Below are 21,461 nucleotides of genomic sequence, written 5' to 3' on the forward strand. Positions count from 1 at the left end.
TCTCACAGCTGACATCGCTTATCAGAGCAAAAACTAAGCCATGAGGTCACAGCTGCTGCAGAGCTCGGAGACAGGATGGTGTTGAAGCACAGATCTGGGGTAAGCACAAAAAAAAAATGTTCTTCCGCATTAAAGAATCCCTATTATGCTCGTTTTCAGTTTCATAAAACTGTATTTTGTGCCTCTACTGTGACATGTTTCCATGCTTTAATGTTCGGAAAGCTCTTTATTTTTCTCATACTGCTCTGATTGGTTAGCTGGCCGGCTCTGTTGTGATTGATCAACGGCTTAGAGATGTCCCGCCCCTTAAAGTGGACCTATCATGCTATATTTGAATAATATATTGTAGGGCCATACCTATATAAAACATGTCTGTGACGTTTTTTTTTCAAAATACCAAACAGATCATGCATTTTAGCCATGCCTCATTTCGCTCTATTTGCTCTTTTCCAGCCCTGTTTTTGCAAGGGCTGATTCTGTGAGAAGCCTCTTCGCTGCTTTTGTGGCAGACTACAGCGCCACTTACAGGCCTGGCATATGTACTACAGCGTCTCCAGCGCTTTTGAGCGGCAATGGCCGTGGCCGTGGCCCAACCCCCCATTCCCCTGATAGGTGGAGAGTTGCCCATATAGGCGGAGCTCCCTGTTTCTGACGTCAGAACAATTCAAATCTGTATCAGCTCCGTTGCAGCCCCGTTTTTAGAGATTTGGGTATGGAGGAAAAGAGAGAGGGTTGTGTTTTCTGACACTTGGTGAGTTCCCTGACACACCGGGGACACATATTCATGTATAAAAGACTTACAAAAGTGCATTTTGCATGATAGGTCCCCTTTAATCTATCAGGTACAATGTGTTGGAGCGCTAGCCAATAGAAGCGCAAGTGTTACATAGTGATGCACTATGTTACAAAAGTAAACGAAGAAGTCTGTGTGAGAGAAACTCCCTCTTTGGGATTTTAGCCTTTGCAGACCATTTAAAAAAAAAAAAAAAAGATATCATCAAGAGCACAGCGACCTCAGACACAACAACAACTTTTCTTTTGTTAGGTAAGAGCATAAATAAAAAGATGACGTTGGCAGTACGCCAAAATCGCCATTTGTCAATTTATATTATACATTTTTAAAGATTAAATTGCACTGGGTAAAGTAACAAGTAGGTAACACCCTTTTTGATTTAATTAAAGATGTAATGATGTTACAATGGATCAATGGATATAGAACTAATGATACTAAAATGGGTCAAAATAAAAACATTTGTTGGTGTGACTAAACTTTACCAAGTGCTGTGATTGTGCTGGAGGGGGGTCCCGATTGACCCAAATTGGATTACAATCGATCCAGTGTTCAATGGTTGTGTGTTTAAAGCCTGTTTTTGCATACAGGCATGTGGGATTTCACTTTCAGACCTTACTCACTTCCCTAATCTTTTACATTAAATCAATCATCATAGAATATTTTGATGAATAATTGATTGTTTTAGCAAGCTGAATGAATGTGATGGCCATTTTGACTATTTGAACCCTTACTTCATATGGACTGGGGTCTTTTTTACAGGGCATCCCAACTTAAAGGGGACCTATCATGCAAAATGCACTTTTTTATGTCTTTTATATATAAATATGTGTCCCCGGTGCGTCGGGGAACTCACGCAGCGTCAGAAAATAAAACCCTCTCTCTTTTCCTCCGTACTCAAATCTTTTAAAAACGGGGGAACAACGGAGCTGATCCAGATTTGCGTCCGATATGACGTAATATCGGAAATGTAGGCTGGCTTTACACCCACGGCCCTATCAGAAACGTTGCTATCAGAAACAATGCCCGACTGTTTTGGACGTAATATGGTCGGTGCATGTTTACATTAGCATCGCTAACACTCAGAGCTAACCTGTACTGGAGAGCATGTGTGTGAAGAAGCAGGAAATAAAAAGGAACTCACCTTGTGGTATAACCGGCAAAAGAGAAAGCCTTTGAGCTCCATACTGTTTCAGAAATAATCCTTGATAATCCATGATATGGCGTTTCATCACCGCAGTATTTAGTTTAGACAGTAGCTGCCGGGTCCCGCATGAGCTCAGACCCCTCCTTTTTTTTATCAATCTTTTTTCTTTTAAAGCTTTATACCCAAAATCAGCACTTTTGAAACAGGAAGTGAAATAGAGGGATATGAGGCATGGCTAGAATGGGTGATCTGTTTGGTATTTTGAGCAAAACAATTCATAGACATGTTTTTTATATATTTTTGATATATCTGAGACCTATGCTATTGCCTAAAAATAGCATGATAGGTCCACTTTAATAAAAAACTTAAATATATATAACTTCAATTGCCAACCTATTTTTGAAAAGAGAATAACCACAATGATTTGATTTATCACCAGTGTTTAGACCACATGTTTTGCTTTGAATCACTTTGTCATAGTAACAGCAAACTCTTTGGAGCTCAAATGTATAGGTCATCCTCTTACAAAGTCCCAGAGGATACTATTTATTTTATCTTTGTGCCAAAATGTTGGTGCTCTGCTCTTTTTAGTAGGTCATGAGGTCACAATTGGGAGAAAACACTCAAGATCCTCCAGCAAATGTTCAGTAAACATTGATTCGTGCTGCAGATCAGACAAGCAGTGAGTGTGTTCATGTTCATGCAGACTCTCAATACAGACTTAATCAATGTCCCAATCATTTTGCAATTCCCAGGCTTTACAGATAACGTTCTGCACAGAGGGAACTCCAGGTGGCAAAAGGGAATTTATTCATTCATTTCACATCACATTTGCAGCCATCTGGTCCTTCAATATGGCCATCCAACAGGCAGAGACTCAGGCCTCTGCGCCAAACCCTCTGTCTGACTGGAGGCCGGCTGCTGATCTGCACTCAGCCCGGTGAGCAGAGGAAAAGTAGGAGAATATGTGTATAACATGTTTTTCGCAGAATATGTCATCACTCTTCTTCCTCATGTGTTTTTAGAGATGTTGTTGCCTCAAGCTGATCTGATTAGGTCTTAAAGGTCTCCTATTATACTGTTTTTCATCAATATATTATAGGTCTCAGATATATACAAAACATGTCCCTGAAGTGTTTGGCTCCAAATACCAAACAGATCATTGCAGCATCCCATAATCCACTCTGTTTCAGCCCTGTTTCAAAAGTGCTGATTCTGTGTCTGTTACTTTAGATGAAAAATAAGGAGCCACTCCCCACGCCCCTCTGAGAGATATTTGGTTAAAAAAAACAGGTGATAAGGTGGGGGGATTTTGCATAATAGGTGCCCTTTAATTATAATGTGAAAGGTGTCTCTCAAAGTGAGAAACTAATGGCGCATTTCCACCACACGGTCGGCCTTGGCCTCGCTCGGTACTGCTAGGCCGCGTTGGGCCTTGTTAGGGCCGGCTCACTTCATGCTGCGCTTCCATTACAGTTTAGGAACTGGGGTAGTTACTATAGTAACGCAGTGTAGGCGGAGCCGTGACGTCATCTTCAATGAGAACCCCAGAAAAACAACACAGCCGTTAGCTGTTAGCACTCAAGCTCACAGCTCCTCATATCTGTTCAGAAACTAGACAAAAGTTAAACAAGTACAAACCACAGACTGTCTGTGTCATGGTGAATACAGTCGCTGCTTTATTTATGTCTGTATAGGCCGTTGTTGTGAGTGTGGACGGTCGGAGCATATATTGCGTTAGCTTAGCCAATCTCCATCTAGAAAACACGCATTTTAAAAGGTTTTTCACCTGCCGTCTGTCTGCAGACTTGTCAAAGCATTAATTCATGGTTTTTACTAACCGGTATCAGTATGTTGTTACTTCGGCATCATTTTGAAACGTGTATTACAATTAAATCACGGTCAAATATGTTCATCTTGTTGTAGTTGTAGCCCCCTTGCCAGCGATTCTCTCTCTAGTTTAGCAAACTCAGCCCTGTTTGTTGGCCCCGATAGAACCACGATTTTGTCGGGCCAGAAAAGAGGTGAAAAAGTACCCCCGGGCCGGAACTAGGCCTAGTGGAAGCGCAACCAAAAACGGGCCCGGCACGACACGGCACGCTTAAACCGCGCTCCGCGCCATGGTGGAAATGCCCCATAACAGAGAGGTATCTCCAGCCCCCCTCAGATCGGAACTAAAATGACTTTAATTAATGTAGCTTATTAGTTAAAAAAGAAAATCTTTTAACTTTCTTGACAAGAGTAGGCCTAGATCCAGAAGCAATTGGATATGAACGTGGGTAGGCTACTAGCTTAGCTTAAATAAACTACAAGAGATCTTTAACTGCAAATTAAACTGTATCAGTTTAATGTAGATGCCTCTATATTACCAAATTATATGTAGTCCCATTCAATGCACAATCTGATCAACAGAAGTGCATGAGAGATGTACATTAGCCAGGTAAAGGAAGCAGGGGGAGCATTTTATAATGGAGAATATTATAATGGAGAATTTCATTTCTGCGTTCCATTTTGTGGTTATGGCCGATTTGGCTGTTGAAACGTTTTCTGAAAAAGTTGTTGCATGACGTTACTCCTAACTGGAGTTTTAGAGTGCGGGTGTTTTGTGTATTTTGTTTTTGTAAAGAGCCAGGCTGCTGCCCTGCTTCCAGAAGACAAACTTTATTAATCCACCAGGGGAAATTGAGTTAAAAGCTAAACTAATCTAATAATAGAATGGTATTGATCTTCCAACCTCTCTCTTCAACCTCTGGATCAGATCCGTTGCAGCCCCTTTTTTTTAGAGATTTGGGTATGAAGGAAAATAGAGAGGGTTGTGTTTTCTGACACTTGGTGAGTTCCCTGGAACACCGGGGACACATATTCATGTATAAAAGACGTACAAAAGTGCATTTTGCATGATAGGTCCCCTTTAAGGTTACACATATCCATCTCAACTCTGAAAAACAGACAAAAATTAGTATCTTTTACATTTAACAGATCTACTACAATTTTTTTCAACCATTACACAACCTACTCACAGGTCATAAATATATTTCCTATCTTATACATTCCTGTTGTAAAAGCGGCATCAGCTGATCTCCCTAATTGTACAATTATTACTATAGATGTAAACATAACTCATGGGTTTCGAATGAGTCGCATTCAATGGTTTCAATGACTTTAAACCTGTGAATGCTAAACCTTCAGGCTGCTGTTGAGCTAAACTGTTCTTTATGTCGGCTTATCCAGCAGCTCAGACCACTGTGAGAGTTTTAGCTCCCAGCGCAGATTCCCTGACCTTAGTCCGCAGTCCACAGAGGCTTTTCTAGTGAAATGCGACGCTGGACAAAGGCCAATGAAAAAAGGGATGTCAGCAAATCCAAGTTCTTTTTTTTTTTTCACTCATGTGATCTCTCCTGAACTTCCTTCCCTCTAGTCACAGCGGAGGGCAGCGGGGTGATTTAACCTCCAGTCATATCGTATGTTATAGAAAATGTCAAGGCTTTGAGATTGCATAATGAAATTGAGCAAGGGGGGACATTCTTGGTGACTATTGGAGCAGATAAGACAGAAGCACAGGACATTAGAAAACAATTGTTTAGGCTTTAGACAACGGTAAAGTTACACTACAATGAGTAAAGTTCAACAGCTCTATGCGCTGGTATATTTAGCTGTTAACACCTTTAATTCATTTATTATTTTAAGTATCCTTCTGTTTCTTCCCTGCTGTTAACAGGAACTCCCTTGTTAGCACACACCTCACAACCCTTCTTTTCACTTTTAACATCTGCACAAAACAAATGATGACCTCTTTTAATGTATATTTATATATAGATAGATAGAAGGGCAAACATGTTATAGTAGGTCATTGGGAAGAATTACTTATTTCAAAGTGTTGAGTAGCATAAAATACTACAGTACAACTCTCAAGGACACTACTTAAATCCAATTTTCCAACACTTGTTTCAAGGGATTTCCTGTTGTTTGTTTAATCTAATGATCTTGAAATGCACACTGATCCTCCACCACTGTCTGTAGGCTATGTGTTTTGTGCTCAACACATCATGTGACTGTTGCTCAGTTCACTTCAGTGAGGAGTGCAAAAAGCCTGACAGATGTATGTCTTTGTGTGTGTTAGTGTGTGTGTGTGTGTGTGTGTGGCTCTCCAGTGAAGCAGCCTGACTCTCAAACAAAGCTTACATTCAGCGGAGTGTGTGTCCGTCCTGACACTTCACTGCTGGTTTCTTCCCTGAAGGAGTCAAATGGCTCAATTGTCTTTTAATGTGCGGCACAACAAGCACTAACAGTTTATGTGAGGTGAAGCGTATCCCTGGTTCAGCCCACACTTTACTGCACATGTTTGTCTAACTTTCTCTGGCAGGTAGTCTCCTGAAGCCCCCTGCCCTCTGCTCCTTGTTGTTATGGTAGCTCGGTGAGGAATGTGTTCATGTTCGTGGATTAATATTTGTTCAAGAGGTGTGGTGGCACCTTTTACATCTGGAGAATGTAAAGTATGACTTCTTGAAACAAAAAGGTTCACTCTCAGGAGCTCCCTTTTCTCCACCCCAAAACTGTACAACACCACCTGTGATGATATGCTATCCCAACAAACTGAGATCTTACAGCAGAGATACAAAATAACAATGAGAGGAAAAGCTCAAATGAAGCTTCTCTGCAGCTCAGATGGTGAGAAGCTTCCCTCTAGTGGTGTGTTTGAGTGCTGACAACCTACTTTTAGCTATGTCAAACGTTTCATTTGGGACTACAATTCATCATAAAATACAAAAATGAAGTCCAGCGCATAGAAATATGTATTGTTTATTTATTCTTCTGTATTATGTATGTATTAAAGAGACACCTAGTCTAGAAGGGATTAGAAGTGAGTGAATAAAAGAATGAATGACCTGAACGTGTTATACTTTCAACAAAAAAAGCGGGGACATTTCATGTTTTTTTATTTTCTTTACCAGCAACAGATGGGAACAAAAAGCATTATTTGGTGTTATCTTATAAATTAAATACATTGACTTGAAATGACTTGAATTATCTGCAAATTATCTACTTTTTAAGCTATTAGGCCAAATTGTAATTGTTACATTTTAAAAGTAATATTTAGCATAATTCGTTTTCAACTATCATCAGCAACATACCATGAGCATGATGTAGTTTGTTATTAGCATCAGTATTAGTGGTGTCATTTAGGATCATGTGACCAATCTGTTCTTCCTCCTGAGCCCCGCTGACTCACTGTCTATATACGACGAGTCATGATCTCCACTTGAAGATTACAAGCTTTATACATCAGGATCAGCTTCTGAGTTGTCTGTGCATAAAACATATCATAGGTGCAATATAAAGACACCTGTTAGTGCACATAAACAACTTGACATTTGATAACAGAAACAACTTGACATTTGATAACAGAAACAACAGCTTTACTAAAATCAGTCTATTTAACAGTTTAGCAGTCAATTTAATCAGAACAAATATCTGGCAAGAAAGGTAGGAAGGGCGATATCATAGTAATGTTAGATGAAACATTTCATACTTCAAATTACATTTTGAAGAAATACTAGCATTCTAGGCATTTGCTCTGTTAGATGTGGGATCAATAACATATGTTGGATAAGTTTGAAGCTCCAGCCTGCAGTTTAGCTTATCATAAACAATGCAAAATGTGGGTTATGGTATTATCCAAACTGCACTGACTGTCTACCCCCTCTTTGTGCTAAGCTAAACAGCTTCATCATTTACAAATAAATTAGCATATTTGCCAATACAACTATGCAATTTCTGATTGGTTTGAATGCTTTTGACACATAACCTTTTCTAACATCTTATGAAACAATGATTCAATCATGTTAAGGCTATCAGGGAAAGAGTTTGTCATTTTTTTTAAATGACAAACCGAAAACCCACTAATGCAGCAATCTCCGTCTGGTTCTCCACAGAGGGTCAACACCAACACCTGGTGTGACTCACACTTGGTGTGTGTGTGTGTGTGTGACTCATGCAGAGCTCTCGTCATACGTCACACACACAGGTGTCTCTCCACCATTCACAGTACTTCTGAACTCCCCAAAACCTCCCAGACAAGCAGCAGAGCCCGGGAGGTTAAAATGTGTTTAATGGAGGGAATCACTTTAGAGGATTAACGCTGTCATCCGTCTGGATTATAGGGAGAGCTTACCTTCCCATCTGTCACCTTCAAATTAATGAGACACTCTGCCTTTACATGCCGCAGGCCTCACTGTCGCTCTCTGTGGTTATTCATTCATTCATTCAGATTATAAGCATGACACTATGACCCAGAACAAAAGCAGTGTTGCTGTGCTTGTGTTAGCTTCTTCCATGTACTTAATGTAAGTACTGTCTGAACTATAATGTGCTTCTTTCTTTAATATTTTAATATTTGTTTGTTTAATATTTTACCTTCATGTAATTTGGTAACACTATGACACCCTCATTAGGCATTAAAATCAGCCTATAGCTATACAATTATAGTTTCTAAAATGCCTTTTCAACAATAGTTATAACAAATTATATAGACACATGCATTTCCAAACATTTGTTCTACCTATGTTGTAAAATGTATTATCTCTTCGATTTACACACGGCATCTATTGCACGTCTGTCCGTCCTGGGAGAGGGATCCCTCCTCTGTTGCTCTCCCTGAGGTTTCTCCCATGTCCCCCTTTAAACTGTGGGGTTTCTCTGGAAGTGTTTCCTTGTACGATGTGAGGGTCTAAGGACAGAGGGTGTCGTATTGTCATACTGATATTCTGTACAAAGTGTGAAGTCCACTGAGACAAATGTAACATTTGTGATATTGGGCTATATAAATAAACATTGATTGATTGATTGATTGATTGATAAAGCATTACAAAAAAAAACCAATAAGGTCACGTATCATAAAACTTCATAATTGCTGCTCATTAAGTTGTAGTCTTCCTTGCAAGAATCATAATATATTATAAATGGCATAGCGCTTTTATATTATCGTTTTTATAATGCATCATATTGTGATTTATAAGTCATTTTAAATGGTAATTATTTGCTTTACGATTAGTGCAATCATAATATGATTCTAGTCACTCAGAGGCATTTTTAAGATTTTAAGTACAGTGAAAAAATATAATTGAAACAATAAAAACAACACAAAGCAATTAATTAATTTGTTTACAACTGATATTGACAACATTTTGAAGGTTAATAACTGAAAGATGGATCATGTATTATGATTATTTTTTAATAGATAAGATATATCCACATCTATGGATGCTTATAGCTATAATTATTCAGTACTATGAGCAGATTCTAATGCATTTATACTTCTGTTTATAAGGCATTATATCAACAGTGCTACAGTCTTTTACTCGAGAACACAAACAATCAGTTGCAGCTCTTCATACATTTCTCTGTGTAGACTGCTGGATGTTGGTGTTTCTGCACTGACTTAATAGAGTTCATAGTTCAGACAGCATTTTATTTAACTGTACAACACTGAGGAGGAGGAGGAGGAAGGTGGTGTTGTGCTGGATGTGTGACGAGGATTTCAAGGTTACAGTGAATGTGAGCAGATGGAAAGCTCTGCTCACACCTACACACACAGAATAAGCCAACAAACCATGATATCCTCCTACACACAACCACTGCACAATCTTCTCCATCACACACACACACACACACACACACACACACACACACACACACACACACACACACACACACACACACACACACACACACACACACACACACATTTCCTCCTGCAATTAGCACATTTCCTCCTATAATTCATGCACGCCCGTTCTGGGCCGGTGGGGCTCATTATCTTTGTTAATTCACACAGGCTGACCTCTCGCACATTTAGCACGTTCTCCACTTAGCTACGCTGCCCACAACAAACAACACACTTTGATTTATCTCCCTTATTTCCATCCCTGCGCTCTGTACCCACTGTGTCCTCTTTATCTGCCTCTTCATCGCTCTCAGGCTCCCTCTCAGCTGATGGAGCTTATTGTGGACAAATAGGCTTAGGAGCATCACTATGGCAACGTCCAATCGTAAAAAAGCCACATAAGCACTTCATCACGGGCAGTGATCCAATGGCTCCCGTTGGAGATGGTGCCCTAAACCTCCTGCAACAAGTAAAGGCAGGCCAGAGAGGCTCATGGGAGGAGGAGGGGGGAGAAGGGAGGAAGGGAGAGAGAGAGAGAGAGAGAGAGAGAGATAATGCTGTGGGACTGAGAGAAGAGAAACCATTCCTCTTCTCGTCTCTCTGCTTTTCTTTCTTGTTTCCTCAGCATCCGGCCACACATCTGATGTCTGAGGACTTTTCTTTTTCTGTCTTTCAGTGATTCTGGTTCCTGTGGAGTCACAAGAAAAACTTCAGCAGAAGAAGAAGAAGAGGTAAGAAAAGTGTTCATTCAGAGTAAACGGCAACAAACGAAAACCAGATTCTGTGATGTTTAGACATATTCATATGCTTTTATCTTTTAAAACTACGCAGCCGTCCATGTAAGAATAACATCAGTTGTAAAGCTGAACAGTAAAGGGATATTATTTGGAAGAAAGTTAAACATAAATTAAAATCTTGTGATCTATTTGTTATTATTAATAGGAAATATGTCTGATTTGAATGAGGCTGGTTATCATAAGAGAGAAATATCTCGCCTATCTCAGAAAAAGAGTTGCAAGGATTAAATCAATAAACAGATCATTAATTATATTTCCTTCATACTTCATAGATCTATTTTTTCAAGCCAAATAGAGCGAATGTAAAGGTTTAAGGTCCTAAAATTTGAGATGTCTTGCTTTTAGACAAATAATTTTGGAAGATTTTTGAACTGTTCGTCGGACTACACAAGTCGAGTCACGTTTTGTTCTCGGGGAAGCTGGATGTTCTTTTTTTTTCTTGAATGTTTCATAGAAAAAATTGAATTGGCAGATCAATCAATAAAACAGACAGACATATATTGATCATGTTTATTTATTGTATTATTTAAATAGGCAGTCTAATTGATGTGTTACCTGTTTGAAAGGATGTATTGGCTGCATGTGTGACTCCATTTTGAAGGGTTAGTCAGCTCAGGCAGGTGAAGGCTGTGACTAATCTCACTCTGTGGCTCTTCACATGATGATAATCAGCACCAAAACACCCACTACAGTGCAGCAGACTCATATAGCCTACTTACATATGATATGAATATAGATTACATTGATTGTTTGAATAATGGTTGCTGATGGGTTTTCTTTCAATTGGTTATCATTATAGTGCTTATTGTAGTCATGTCTACATTTAGATTCGTTTTTGAAACCTCTTTTTACTCTGAATAAATGCCTCACAACACCTGCATCAGAGGCCTCTCTTGTTGTGTGTTTGTACTTTTGTTCAAAAGAAATGCATACAAAAGACTGCCTATTAAATTGAATTGACAAGCGTCTGTGTGGGAGAGGATAAGACACCTGCAGAACAAAGAACTAGTATGTTGTCTTTTGGAAATGTTGTCCAGGTGCTGAATTAGTATTGAGATGTCGTTATATAAATTATGCCAAATAATTCAAACATTACTTTTATTCTAACAGTTCAACTTAAAGGTCCCATGTCATGCTTTTCTGGTTATTACCCGTCCCCTTGTGTGTTATGAAGGTTTTTATGCATGTAAACGGTCTGCAGAGTCACAAACCCTCAAAGTACACCCTGTAGCGAGTAAAACTCTAACGCAGAAAAGACCTCTCTATGCTGCCCCAGAACGCCTCGTTGGACATTTCTCTTTTTCCATTTGTTTCTTCCGGGAACCGCATGACGTCATGCGGTTCCCGGAACCAAAATGGACCAATCCGCGGAGCTCCTCACACACCAATGCCAATGCCACAATGCCAAGTGACCCTTGGCGTCACTATCAAACGCAGTGGGGGGACCTTTAGCGTACATTTTCAACTAACAGGGAGTCCCATTGACTTGCATAGAGCTCCCTGGTTGGTAATAGACGAGTTGGGATCGCAGAGAAATGCTCTCCGCAGACCCATTCTCACAGCGTTATAAACCTTTTTCTTACTCAATATCAAGCCACACTTTTTTTTTTTTTTATTCGGCTGTGAGTGTTTGTGTGTGCTCAGGATGAGTTTCGCGCTGTCCCGCTGTATCGCCGACCCGGAAACCACACCAGTAAGCCAGATCACTGAGCAGCGAGCCTCGCAACGTCCCGACCAATCAGAGCACACTGGGCTCACAGGGAGGGGGGGGGGGGGGGGCAGGAGCTCCAACAAGCCGTTTAGGACAGAGAGTGAATACACATACTTTACAGAGATGCTGTATGAGAAACCAATGTGAGTTTGGAAAATTGCACAATATAAATCTATTTTAATATACCTCAACAATGGAATTATGATCAGTAGAAATGGCCATGACATGGGACCTTTAACTGCAAGAGCTGAAACTTTATATTGTTTGTTTTATTGGTTACAAAGAGTTCAATTACTGTGCAACCTTTTTCAATATGTATAATTGTCAACTCAATACTTTAAAAACAAACAGCCAATCTTCTTCTGTAGGCCTCCAACAACGCAAAATAAATATATATTCTTCAAAAAGAAAGAGAAAATAGAATAGTGTAAGATTGGCTTGCAAGACCAATGTGCAAGTAATGCAGATGAAAAATAAATACATTGTAAGATGTAAACAGACAAAAGCTTTGGGCTGAAAAGGCACTTTACAAAGTCTCTTTATTAATAATTTGAGCATACAGTTTGGTTGTTTCTGTCATTTGATTTGAGGTCAAATCTCATAATGTGTGGTTGTGTCTCTCCCATCAGGGGTCTGTGCAGCAGGAGGGCCATGAGCTCCTGGTTCAGCTGGAACGAGCCGTACAGCCGGACCCCCCGGCGGGACATGGAGGAGGTGGTCAGCGACACCCTGATGCTGGAGTTCAACTGGCAGCTGAAGGAGGCGGAGAGGCAGCAGAGGGAGCGGGACAACGAGTACCGGCGGCTGCAGAGCGGCGTGGACTACAGCTGGCTGGCCAACACGCCCCGCTGCTCCTTCAACATCAGCCCCGGGGAGAGCTTCGGCCTGGAGGAGCTCTGCTGCAGGGTGCCCCCCCCCTACTGCGGCCTGGTCATACTCAAGTAAGGAGGCACAACTGTAGCTTCATTATTATAACAGGGTGGCCAACTCATAATTAAGAAATTAACTAAGAAATATCAGGATTCATTTTAGCTGAAGCTGTCATCCAAAGTGACTTGAATACACTTTAAAGGTCACCTATTATGCAAAATCCACTTTTTCATGTCTTGTATAACATGTGTCCCCTCTGTGGAAAGAGATCCTGAAAGTTTCAGGAAAAAAGATTCGCTCTCTTTTTGTCCTGATATAAAAACCTGTCTGAAAATGAGCTGATCAGATTTTGGCCACTTTATGATGTCATAACGATTTTTTGTCTCGTGTAACCATTAGCCAATCACCAACCAAGGTAACACCCCCCCACCTTATCACCTGAATCTCCTCCTAGAGCACCATTGTGTTCTTTGTAACCAAATATCCCTCAGAGGGGCGTGGGGAGGGGCTCCTTATTTTCATCTAAAGTAACAGACACAGAATCAGCACTTTTGAAACAGGGCTGAAACAGAGGGGATTATGGGATGCTGCAATGATCTGTTTGGTATTTCAAGCCAAACACTTCAGAGACATGTTTTGTATATATCTGAGACCTATAATAAAGTAATGAAAAACTGTAAAATAGGGGACCTTTAATACAGTGGACATGTCTACGGGATTGAACCACTGACCCCAGATTGAAAGACACCATTTATCCCTGAACCACAGCCTCCCCAAATTAGATCAAAAGCATATAATTGTTTAACTATATTAAACTGTGTAGACAAAATACACACAATGACCAAATTGAAACCCCCAGATTTTGATCCCCAGCCACTCAAGCATACAATCATCCATTTCATTATTTCAGTATATTCAATCCAGAGCCAGGCCTTCAGAGTTGTAGTTTGTATTATTGAATTTTCCCATGTCAGTTCTATGGGGCAAATACATGCTTGCTATTTAACTTGTTTTAACTAGGGTTGTTGTTTCTGTATGAGGGAGCACTAGGACAAATCCTCGACTGAAATAAATACTTGTGGAATTTAGTTTACAGACAATTATTCAAATCATTATTCAAGTGGCATTATGTGAACAAACTGGCACTTAAAGGGTAAAAACAATATTAGGTATTCATGACCAGGACTAAAGTTATTTAAAATAATAAACTCAATGAAAGAGAAAAATAACGTCAATATATTATCTAATTTTATGTCAGTTTTTTTACACAGAACGTTTTGTCCTCTATTACATCAGAGCTTTTCTTAAGGGTTATTCATTGTGGCTGAAATCCAAACGGTCCTCTAAAATCCATGAAACTTCTCTGTGGTCCCTATTTTTTTAATATCTCTGTTCTATAATTTGCAACAAAGATGTCCTGAGCTTGTAGGAGCATCTGTTCACAGAAAGCTGCCGAGTCTCAGGTGTCTTGTTAGAGGTTGGCAGGTTTTTGAGAAGCAGATTTACTCTGAGTGAGCAGCGAGGTGCTAAACGCTGAGTGGAAGTGTCACACACACACACACACACACACACACACACACACACACACACACACACACACACACACACACACACACACACACACAGTGAGACTGCACAGGGGAGTCCTCTGTTGAAGTAATTAACCAAACGCTTTCTCTGACACTACATGAGGTACATCTGGGTTTTCCCAAATGCCATCCTGTCCTTAAAATCTCTCACTCTGTATCTGGAATTAACTTCCACAAAGTACACACATAAGTTGATGATAGTTGGTATTTTAGATAATAATAAACGAGTGATTAAGAATGGGAGAATGAATTAAGAGAAAAGTGGGAGGGTTATAGGGATTTCGGCTGAAAGCTTTCTCTTATTCTGAGTAGTTTTTATTGTGCTCTTCTTCTGTGACAACTATTTTAAGAAAATAAATAATGGTCAAAAATTATTCGTAGGGATGAAGTAAAAAGCTCCAGGAAAAGCTAGTAATTGGACCTTAAATGACAGCTTACACTCAGCTATACTGATGTGCCTGATGCTGTATAGAAGGTTTACATTTCCAAGTAAAAGCAGTAATGCAACTTTGAGTAATATATTAAAAAGATTAAAAACTGGCAACAAAGATTTGTAGGCTCATCATTGTTTGCTGATGACCTTTCATGGTCAATCAATAAGTTCGATCCAGTCTATTCTAATGTTAATCCTCTACTTAAGGTCATACGGTCTATTATCCAGAGACTGACAGCAGGTTTTAGTCCTGTATTTTCTATGTTGACATTAAATATAATCAATTAAATCATAAATTGTACCTTTGTGCCATGTTTCCCTACCATTGCTAACATTTTAATGATTCACTTTAAAGTATAATAAATCTAAATGTGGCCCCTGAAAGTGTCTTCAGAGCTAACATTAGTACACAGTGCAGCAGGCCAATCATCAGTTAACCTGAAGCACTTTCTGGACAGCAAGTCCAAAGACAGCCGTCTATTTAAAGGCTTGTTATGGCTCAGGAGAAGAAGAGGAGGAGGAAGAGGGGGGGTAATTGGGTGGTTAGTAAGAGTGTGCTGGTCACTCAGGTGGGGGTGATGACTGTGATCCAGGTTGCCTTTTAGAACATTTGCCATCATTTGAATCATGTTGTGGTGGTCTAAAGGTCAGAATAAAACTCTGGTACATAACATTCCAACCTTGAGGTTCTTTCTTCAATTCACCTGCAGTGGTTTATTCTGCTAGAAATTAAACCGATCTTTAAAATATATTGATATTCAAGACCTTGTTGTCGTGCATTGTCTTCATGTGATGTTCTATCCTTTTAACAGAACATATAAGAAGACTACATTGTGCTGATACTGCTTCACTTTTGTATTAAACATTTTCAACCCTGGACTTTTATCATTCGGTATAGGCTTTTATTAGTTTTACTTGAGGAAATAAGTTTGAGTACTTCTTCCCGCTGCCAGAATTTCCAGGAAGAGAGAGGGTGGAAAGTAAAACGAGATTGAATGTATATGGGGTTCCTAAATTAATGAAATCGGATTACTTAACCCTAATTATCACCTGTACAAAGATGTTGTAACAGGGCTTTAGTCCTGCTTTTAGGCCTCTGCTCCATAAAATGAACCAAAACGTTTTTCAGTTTGCATCCATTGTTGATTGCAGCTGCCCACGGCCGTGTCAGTTAGTTCAAGTGGACATGGAGTGAGAGAGACTGATTGTTATTAAATGGATTTGTGCTTATATATTTTTTGTACTGGTCAAATAATTTACAGCTTTTTTCGGCTGCCAATCAGTGGACAAAAAAAGATTTAGCAAGGTTAACTTAACAAGGCTGAACAATAATATTGTACTCTTTGTTTCAACTCTGATCATACTGATGTATATCTGCGAGTGCGATTCAAATTGTGTTTGGTTGCACCTTTTAACACAATCTAACAGTAATGTGCAATATCTTGAATAGTACTTCACTGTAGAAAGGTCAGAGAAAAAACTAGATTTTCAGGTGCTGTTAAGTTCTAGTTTTACACACAACAGTCTATTATCAGGTCTTTATTATAGGTAACATTAAACTGACAATTTGACCCTCCATCAACCAGCAGCGTGTGTTTTGTCCTGCCCAGGTTCAGGGAGGCCATGCAGGCCAATGAGCCCGACGTGCAGGAGGTGTCCGGCCTGTTTCGCTCCGTCCTCCTGGAGACTCTGGACGAACTGAAAGAGGAGCAGGAGGCGCAGCGGCTTTCCAACCAGTGGAACAACAAGCGCGCCGTGAGCATGTCCCTCATGAACTTCAGGTCCCGCATCAAGATCAACCCGTTCGGCAGCACCGTGGGCCTGACCTCCTCCGTGGCCGACGGGACGGGGCTGAGCGACCTGAAGACGGTGTCAGAGGACGTGGAGCGAGCGCAGAGGACGTGGAGCATGCCTGACTTCAGATACAAAGGAAGCAGCAGCAGCAGTAAGGTCGTCTGAGGCGTTCACAGGACAGTGGTGGTGGTGGGACGCTTCAGTGGGACAGATGTTGATGTTCACTTTGCACCAAGCGAGGCAGGATAATTCCCACAATTCTCCCTGTCTTTGCAGTATGACACCAATCACCATTTCATCAGTTCACACATTAAAGAGTCGTGTTTTTCTCAGATTCTCTGCAACTCGACTTCACTTGAAACCGTTATAACTCAGTGTAAAATAATCAGCTCCTACGGTGATGCGTTTTATATTTAGTATAAATTGAGAGCTATTTCGTGCAGGCCGAATAGGAATATGTATTCAATTTAAATGTCATTTAAAGGCTTTCTTGTCTCATACATGTTTCAGGAGCTTATTAAAAATGTTGTTTTATGTCACACAACACTACATGGCTGCAGAGGTGAATGGTCTGTTCTGTCCGAATGTATGTTGCTTGAGATTTCTGTATGAATTGTATGTACATAACAAATGACTGCTAAAAGTCAATGCTCAACATTAACGTCATTCAGAGGCTGAGTCATGCTCTCCCTTTACAGACTGCTCACTGTTTTCTTCCCCAACAGCACTCAAAGACTCGGCACAATACTTCATCATTCAAGGTCAGCAAACTGAAAGCTTTTCTTCTGTTCTTCACCTGCAACAGGGCTTAAAATAAAAATACTCAAATAAATGATCACTAAGTGTTACTAAAAAGTAAAATCTTTCCAGCCGTTTATTGCCGTTTCTTTTCTGTTTGTCACGCATCAAAATTCAACAGTACACAATAGGTTTACTCCATCTTCCAATCAAAGCTTCCACCTGTATTGATACAGGTGGACTCGAGGGGTCGTAGTATTTTATATTTCAATTTAATAAATGTCTGATGTTGAAAAATATTCATGACAGAATATGGGGGAAATGAGGAAGACAGTAATACTAAAACAGTTACCATCAAATCACAGAATCAATTCTCCAATCATTTTTAAACAAAATGTACATATTAAATATCAGTGAACACTGATAACACTTTTGCTCACACAGCCAACATTTATTTGGAAACATAACGGTTTTAATATCTACAGAAATTAATAAATGTATGGGCAATCCTACATGTGGTAATGTGGACATAAGTGATTGACAGAGTCAGGAAGTTAAAACAAACATTTTAAAAGGGGAAGTTGAAACGTTTATAATCTGGGGTGCGGAGTTGAAAAGTGAGCTTACCAGACCTGTGTAGCCTACTCCTCATCACTAGCATAGCATTCCCCAATTTCCAGCCAAACTGTCGGCAGGAGAGTTGCATTGTGGGTAATGTAGGTGTCTATTTAGACAAGGAAGAGAAATGCGAGAAATAAAAAAGACAATATCTCTGGTCCATTACGAGAGCGACCATGTTTTCGGAAGGTAATGCTAAATCGGAGGTGACCAAACGACCAAAGCTTGGTTACAGACACCATTTTGGATGACACTGCTAAACATAAACACTTTTCATATCACAAAAAGCTATCAGACTAAGCTGAAGGATTGGCCACCTGGGAAGTGCCCTGTGAAAAAGGAAGCTAGGGGTCTTCACATTCGCCCTGTCAGGCTCGCTGCTGCAAGTCGTACTCATTGTTTCTTTCTCAGAGAACTCTTCATTGTTGTTCTCCAAATTGTCGTTTCCTGAGTTCTGCAGAGGTTTCCGAGCCCGAGCACCACGACTACTGTCCATAGCGCCATCACACGGTCGAGTTCAAGAAGTCCAGAAGTTCTGCTCGATTTTTATCTTGCTTCATTTCAACAAAAAAAAGTTTAAAATCAGTTCACAAACTATCAAGAAACACTTGATCACTTACTTGACAGTGAAAAGTAGAGATTACCTGTTTGTCTTTCTTTGTCTTCTTTACTTTCATCTTGATCTTCTTCCCTGAAATCATGCTGTACTTGCCCTTTTTCTTGTCTTTCAAGTACTGAAAGGAAAACACATGTAAGTGTAAGGGTACTAGATTACAAAAGTGATAAGTTGAATGACAAAACTTGCCTGTGAGAGCAAATGTCACTAGCTATAAGAAGATCATAGTAGCAGCGGTTAGAGCTAGGAAAACTTGCAAAACAATAAAAAAAACACACTGTCCAATTAAATTGCTTTCAGGTATACAGAAAATAGAATAAGATCTTATGGGGTTTGGTGAGATTTGGAGTATGTTTGGGCAAACTTCCATATTTTTTGGGGACACAGGAAGAAAATGATGGGACCTTTACGGGCAGTTACCTTGGATATTTGAACAGGTCCCGCGATTTCTTCTTCTTTTGTCGTTTTCTTGTCTTTTTTACGTTTGTGTCGCTTTTCTTTCTTTGCTTTCTGCTGCAGGATAGACAATACGTTGGATTTAAGTCAGAGTCATGGTCGGTTATAAAACACCTCAGTCACTTTTAAATGAAACCGGTTGTCAGTTTTATAAAATGAGATAAAATGTCAAAGATTACTTTTTTGGGTTTTTTCTCCTTTTTCCTTTTCTTAGTCTGCTTTCTGGATTTACTACGGGAGTCTAAAAACAACAAAACACATTGAAATAATAAATGAATATTAGTACAGTTATTATGATAACATAGATTTAACATGTAAATTAACAAAGCACACAGTTCATAAAAACAATTCAACACAAAAAAAACAGACAAAGATTCCTGCATGTGCTGCAGACTTTGAAGATGAAGTCTTACCGCTGCTGCTCGAGCTACTCCGACTGTTGCTGGATGAGTGTGATGAACCCGATGAAGAAGAGGATGATGAGGATGAAGATGAGGATGATGAACTGGAAGAAGACGAGGAGGACGACCTACTGCGGCTGCGTTTACGCTTCGTTTTTTCCCGACCTGAATTAACAGAAAGACAAAGATTTACTTTTCTTTGTATTCGAAGATGACACTTAATAATACACAATTCTTTCAAAAGGCAAGACATTTGAAAAACTAGTAACCCAAAGACTTTGTGGATGAACAACCAACTGTGACATGATGCACCAATGAGATTATTAAGATGATTAATCATAATACTAACTACACAGATTTTCAAATAAAAGTTAATAGATATTTCAATCCTAAATAATGGTTGTGAAGGAAATTAGGCTTCTTTAAAATACAGGTTGTGAAGCTTGGTTCATGTAAAAGAGAATCCCAGAGTATAGGACCCTAATGACTGATATTTGAATATAATTATTATTATTAAGCGGTCGTGCCTGTGCTCCTTGATCTCCTCCGTTCATCTGTTCTGGAGCTCGAGCTGGACACCCTGGACTCCGTTCTCGTTGACTGAAAAAAAAAGACAAATACTTATGAAAAGTGTATTTCATTGTGATTGAGGTCATGATGTGACAGGAGACAGATTTATCATATTGAACTCCGATCAGCGTTTCCGGAAGAAGGCTCTAACTTACTAAGTAACACAATGCAGAGTTCTAACTAACCGTCTGGAATAGATAACCCTGAAAAATAAAACTAGGTAAGACACTTCTGTTCACGGACTCAACACATGTTTAGTTATTTAATGTCCTTTCTGTTGTGCTAAACCGGGCTACTATGCTAAAGCTAAAATGCGCTTTGAGCTATTAAATAATATAATGCTGGGGAGAAATGAGGTTCTATACTCACCATGGCGGCAGCAGAATACAGTTACTATATCAGGGATATATGTACTGCCACTATAACCGCTGTAAAAAAGGGTAGAAATATACATTTAGTTGCCAGAACCTTTCGTAAATTAGCATTAGCCAGCACTCTTAGGAGACATTTTGTAACCCATAATGCACCGCTGCTCGTACGTTCAAAACATGGGAGCGTAAACGGCCGAGAGCAGAACAGTGCCCCCTAGCGGCGAGGAGAGGAACAGCACGTAGCAGTGTGTATATCAAACAGGTGAGTTAAAGTTGTAATTAAACTAACATAACATATTTCTAATTAGGACATTCAATTTGTAGCTGCTTACATATAAACTAAGAACTACAGAAGACGAAGTTCAAATACCATGCTTCTTCACTTTCTATAGTAACGTATTATAATGATTTACGTTACTGCTGTTTCTTTATTATGCTAACTTTAACGTTACACCTAATTTAGCTTAGCTGAATATAAAGTTGCGCAATATCCAACAAAGCATCTTGTAAAATTACAATATATATTCGAAATGTTCGCGATTTGTTTTTGAGTTTCAACTTCATGGTATGTGTGTTTTCAGTGTCGACCCTAATTGATATAAATATGGTGGGCTACAAGCTAAAATCCTGCTAACGTTTAAAGTAGCCTAAGTTTATCATGGTGTCCAATGGATAAATAAATGACCTTTTGAATAGACACAAAGTCTATGCACAAAACCAATGTAATTTTTAATATATCCAGTCTAACTTGCTAATATTAATAAGCATTATGCATTTAAAAATATAATAAATGTGTATTATATGAAACACATTATCTTGTTACTGATATCATGTCATGAATTGATTTTACAAAAAATATTTTAATGGAACATTATTTCAGTTATTTGCATTATCTTC

The 21,461-nt window shown here is 39.5% G+C and overlaps 2 protein-coding genes across 3 annotated transcripts; one reads left to right on the top strand and one right to left on the bottom strand.

Annotated features, from left to right (window-relative positions):
• Window positions 1-20: 20 nt before the first annotated feature.
• Window positions 21-17,495, top strand: rd3 (retinal degeneration 3, GUCY2D regulator). Of its 2 annotated transcripts, none has more exons than XM_034135698.1 (4): window positions 21-99; window positions 10,277-10,331; window positions 12,738-13,049; window positions 16,611-17,495. In XM_034135698.1, the coding sequence occupies exons 3-4, from the start codon at window positions 12,760-12,762 to the stop codon at window positions 16,957-16,959; spliced, it is 639 nt and encodes a 212-aa protein (XP_033991589.1). In that variant the 5' UTR covers window positions 21-99; window positions 10,277-10,331; window positions 12,738-12,759; the 3' UTR covers window positions 16,960-17,495. The 2 variants fall into 2 exon arrangements, with proteins under 2 accessions (XP_033991589.1, XP_033991590.1); XM_034135699.1 differs by lacking the exon at window positions 21-99 and adding an exon at window positions 2,766-2,877.
• A 159-nt stretch (window positions 17,496-17,654) lies between these two features.
• On the bottom strand, window positions 17,655-20,736 carry si:ch211-22i13.2 (uncharacterized protein LOC553945 homolog). The gene is made up of 7 exons (XM_034135700.1): window positions 20,563-20,736; window positions 20,151-20,223; window positions 19,636-19,788; window positions 19,402-19,463; window positions 19,187-19,279; window positions 18,795-18,884; window positions 17,655-18,704 (listed from the first exon to the last, which is right to left on the bottom strand). The coding sequence occupies exons 1-7, from the start codon at window positions 20,563-20,565 to the stop codon at window positions 18,654-18,656; spliced, it is 525 nt and encodes a 174-aa protein (XP_033991591.1). The 5' UTR covers window positions 20,566-20,736; the 3' UTR covers window positions 17,655-18,653.
• Window positions 20,737-21,461: the final 725 nt, after the last annotated feature.

Source organism: Trematomus bernacchii, unplaced genomic scaffold (assembly GCF_902827165.1).
Source record: "Trematomus bernacchii unplaced genomic scaffold, fTreBer1.1, whole genome shotgun sequence".
In the NCBI taxonomy this organism is placed as follows: Eukaryota; Metazoa; Chordata; class Actinopteri; order Perciformes; family Nototheniidae; genus Trematomus; species Trematomus bernacchii.

Excerpts from the sequence above, each read along its gene's own strand:
- si:ch211-22i13.2 (XM_034135700.1), bottom strand. Across the intron at positions 19,464-19,635 it reads GAGTAGCTCGAGCAGCAGCG|ACTCCCGTAGTAAATCCAGA; the intron begins GTAAGACTTCAT and ends TGTTGTTTTTAG. Across the intron at positions 19,280-19,401 it reads AGGAGAAAAAACCCAAAAAA|CAGAAAGCAAAGAAAGAAAA; the intron begins GTAATCTTTGAC and ends TCTATCCTGCAG.
- rd3 (XM_034135698.1), top strand. The coding sequence starts at position 12,760 with ATGAGCTCCTGGTTCAGCTGGAACGAGCCGTACAGCCGGACCCCCCGG. Across the intron at positions 13,050-16,610 it reads TGCGGCCTGGTCATACTCAA|GTTCAGGGAGGCCATGCAGG; the intron begins GTAAGGAGGCAC and ends TGTCCTGCCCAG.